Source organism: Microtus pennsylvanicus, chromosome 5, assembly GCF_037038515.1.
Source record: "Microtus pennsylvanicus isolate mMicPen1 chromosome 5, mMicPen1.hap1, whole genome shotgun sequence".
In the NCBI taxonomy this organism is placed as follows: domain Eukaryota; kingdom Metazoa; phylum Chordata; class Mammalia; order Rodentia; family Cricetidae; genus Microtus; species Microtus pennsylvanicus.
This window is the reverse complement of record NC_134583.1, coordinates 94,183,351-94,186,622: the sequence shown is the minus strand read 5'-3', so window position 1 is coordinate 94,186,622 and position 3,272 is coordinate 94,183,351. Positions and strand designations below refer to the sequence as shown.

The following is a 3,272-nucleotide window of genomic DNA, read 5'->3' as shown; positions in this document are numbered from 1 at the left end:
ATTGTTTATTTGTTCACTTGTTTGTGGCATAGTCTCAACTGTAGCCCAGGCTGAGATGGAACTAGGTGGCCTAAGTTGGCCTAAAGCCTATAGAAAACCTCCTGATTTATCTTTGTACTTAAACTGCTCTTATATATTACATCCTGACCATAGTTTTTCCCTCCCTCAGGTTGTACCAATCACCCCTACAAACTCCCTTCTCCACCATATCTACACCTCCTGTTTCTATTCAGGAAAGATCAGACCTTCCAGGGATATCAACAAAACATGAGGCATATATCCTAATAGCAAGACTTGACAAGCCATCCACATGAGGAAAGTTCTGCCAGAAAACAGGCAGAACTCTCGCTGTTAGGAGTCCCACAGGCTCACCAATCTATACAACCACAATATATATGCAGAGGACCTCACTCAGACCCATAATGGTTCTCTGATTGTCACTTCAATCTCTATGAGACCCTATGAGCTCACTTAGTTGATTTTGTGGGCAGTGTTCTTGTTCCTTCTGATTTATTAGTGCTGGAATTGCAGGTGTAAATCACTCCTCTTGGCTCTGGAAGAATATTAACACTCTATCTTTTTCATTTCCATGGGCATGTTTATCCCCATACTATTGAAAATATTTAGGTACCATGACTGCAAACCAAGATATTGTGTGATGTGATTCTGCTTCATGATGGTAAGGTCAACAGTATAGGAAAATATCAACTTAAAAGTTTTAGTCGTTATACTATAACCATTACATCACTCTCCTAAAAACATATAATACTAGGTTACAAAATGCTGAATAAAACATAGACAATTAGAAAGAACATGACAGTGTGTCATGTGCTGTTAATCTCGGCAATATTGAATGGCCAATGACTATATTACATTCTTAAGACCAAATTTGAGCGGATGCCTGGAATGTCAATATATATTTTATGAAGTGATCTGATTGGCTATACTGACCCATGGCAAACCTCTGCATGTGATATAGAAGACTATGAGAGATTAGAGTCCCATCATCTCATATATTGCTATTGATCCAATAAGATACTGCTACGGGTCTTAGCTTTTCAAGGTACCAGAAATCAAACCATCAGAATACCAAGGAACTGGCACTGAAGAAACCCTGTCTTCTTCACAATTTTTCTTCATAATTCAAACTCCAACTTTCATGTTTAACCAAAGGTTATTAAAGGTCTCAGTACTGATTTCCTTTGACAAAATCAAGCTGTTTCTAAATAGTCTTCCTGAAAGGTATAATAAAGCCAATATGTATTTTTATTTCTTTCAAACAGAGAGATTTGGTATGATCATCCTTCCCTGATCAGTATCACAGAAAAATCGATGGTCATCATCTGGTCCTTATTACATCACATTACATCAAGATATCTATGACGCAAGGTTGGTAGGCACTGAGGTCAGGGATTCCATCAGGAATCTTCTCTAGAGGGGTAGCCTTATAATTTAACATTTTAGTTTTGCACAAGTTTCTCAACTTGATGTTACTCATATACCTACAGATAAAATAATTAAGAGATGGCCATTTTGTAACAAGGAAATTATGACCTTAGTGGTCTCAAAATGATACATTTCCATGGCATCAAATCAATTGTTGGTTTATATTGGCATGTTTTCTGTTTCAAAGTCATCTTTATCCAAAGTGCCAAAGACTTCATAGTGTTCCAGTAATGTGCACAAGACTTCTGATAACAGTAACTCTGACATAGCAGTATATTGAAAATTTTTTTATCTGTGACCTAGGCAGCAGATTATCTTTTTCTGCAACCTCTTCATAGCATCTTTGATTTCCTGGTTCCTCAGACTATATATCAAAGGATTCAACATGGGGATCACCACAGTGTAGAAGACAGATGCAAATCTGTCCAAGCTGGAGGAGCCACCAGAGCTGGAACGCAAGTAGACAAAGATACCAGAACTATAGTATAGGGAAACAGCTGTCAGGTGAGAGGCGCAGGTGTTGAATGCCTTAGACCTGCCTTTAGCTGAAGTGATCTTCATGATGGACAAGACAATAAAGCCATAGGATAGCATGATAGCTGAGGCATTGGCGATTCCAAAAAACATTGTTAATACAACAAGCAGGACCTGCACAGAGAAAGTATTGCTGCAGGATAGATTTAAAAGCTGGGATACATCACAGAAGAAATGTCTGATGACGTTAGGTCCACAGAAGTGGAGCTGCAGCAAGGCACACATCGGAGATAAAGAACCTGTGAGTCCTGCAATATAGGTTCCCATCACCATCTGAGCACACAGGGTGGGTGACATGATTGATGAATAGAGCAGCGGGTTACAAATGGCAGCATACCTGTCATAGGCCATGGCTGTCATGAGGCAAGATTCACTCAGTGCCATAGTGGAAGAGAAGAAGAACTGAACCATACACCCCACAAAGCTGATAGTTTGTTTTTCCAGGAAGAAGGTAGAAAGCATCTTGGGGGCTGTAGAAGTGACAAAGCAGAGGTCTATAAAGGACAGATTACTGAGGAAGAAATACATTGGTGTGTGGAGGTGGGCATCCAACCTTATTAAAGCAATGAGGGACAAGTTCCAGATCAGAGTCAAAAGATAAATAACCAAGAATATGACAAAAAGCATTGTTGTAATTCTTGGGAAATCTGAGAATCCCAGGAGGATAAACTGGGTGATCTTGGTAACATTTCTTCCCCCAATCGCTACCGCGGTGCTCATGCTCCTAATATCAGAAGGGAATAAGACAACACGTTTGTGACTCAGGTAAAATCAGAGAGTTATCTTTTTATTTATTTATTTTACATCTCCGATACAACTTCTGTTTTCCCCTCTATTCCCATTTCTTTCCCACATTTTCCCTCCACCCCCTCAAACACAATCCTCTCTGTTCAGAAAAGGGAAGGCCTCCAACGGCAGAATTTAAAAGATGAATAGCAAGTTCTTAAAACAATGCCCAAGAAATGATATGGGTTACACACTCACAAACATGTACAATCACAATATCACACACACACACACTGGCATATATTTACTGTCATGATTTATAATTCTGATACATTTTTGTGGAGCAGAAGTATATGTTCCTAGTAAAATTATAAAATTAGTTTTCCTGTGAAAGAGTCATGAGAACTCCAAAATAAATTTTAAGATTTCTTCTCCTGACATTGGTTTAAAATTACCTTACTGGAATAATTATTTGCCCTACATAAAATAATTTCCACTTGTTTTCAAAAATTTGTTTAACTCAACATCCCCAAAGTGACCTGGATAAACTGTCATGTTTTATAACT

The 3,272-nt window shown here is 38.5% G+C and overlaps 1 protein-coding gene across 1 annotated transcript; it reads right to left on the bottom strand.

Annotated features, from left to right (window-relative positions):
- Positions 1-1,734: 1,734 nt before the first annotated feature.
- LOC142851387 (olfactory receptor 5AN1-like) lies at positions 1,735-2,700 on the bottom strand. Its single transcript, XM_075975238.1, has one exon. It carries the CDS (start codon positions 2,698-2,700, stop codon positions 1,735-1,737), a length of 966 nt encoding a protein of 321 aa, XP_075831353.1.
- Positions 2,701-3,272: the final 572 nt, after the last annotated feature.

What these genes read in the sequence shown, in the direction of transcription:
- LOC142851387 (XM_075975238.1), bottom strand. Translation starts at nt 2,700, where the DNA reads ATGAGCACCGCGGTAGCGATTGGGGGAAGAAATGTTACCAAGATCACC.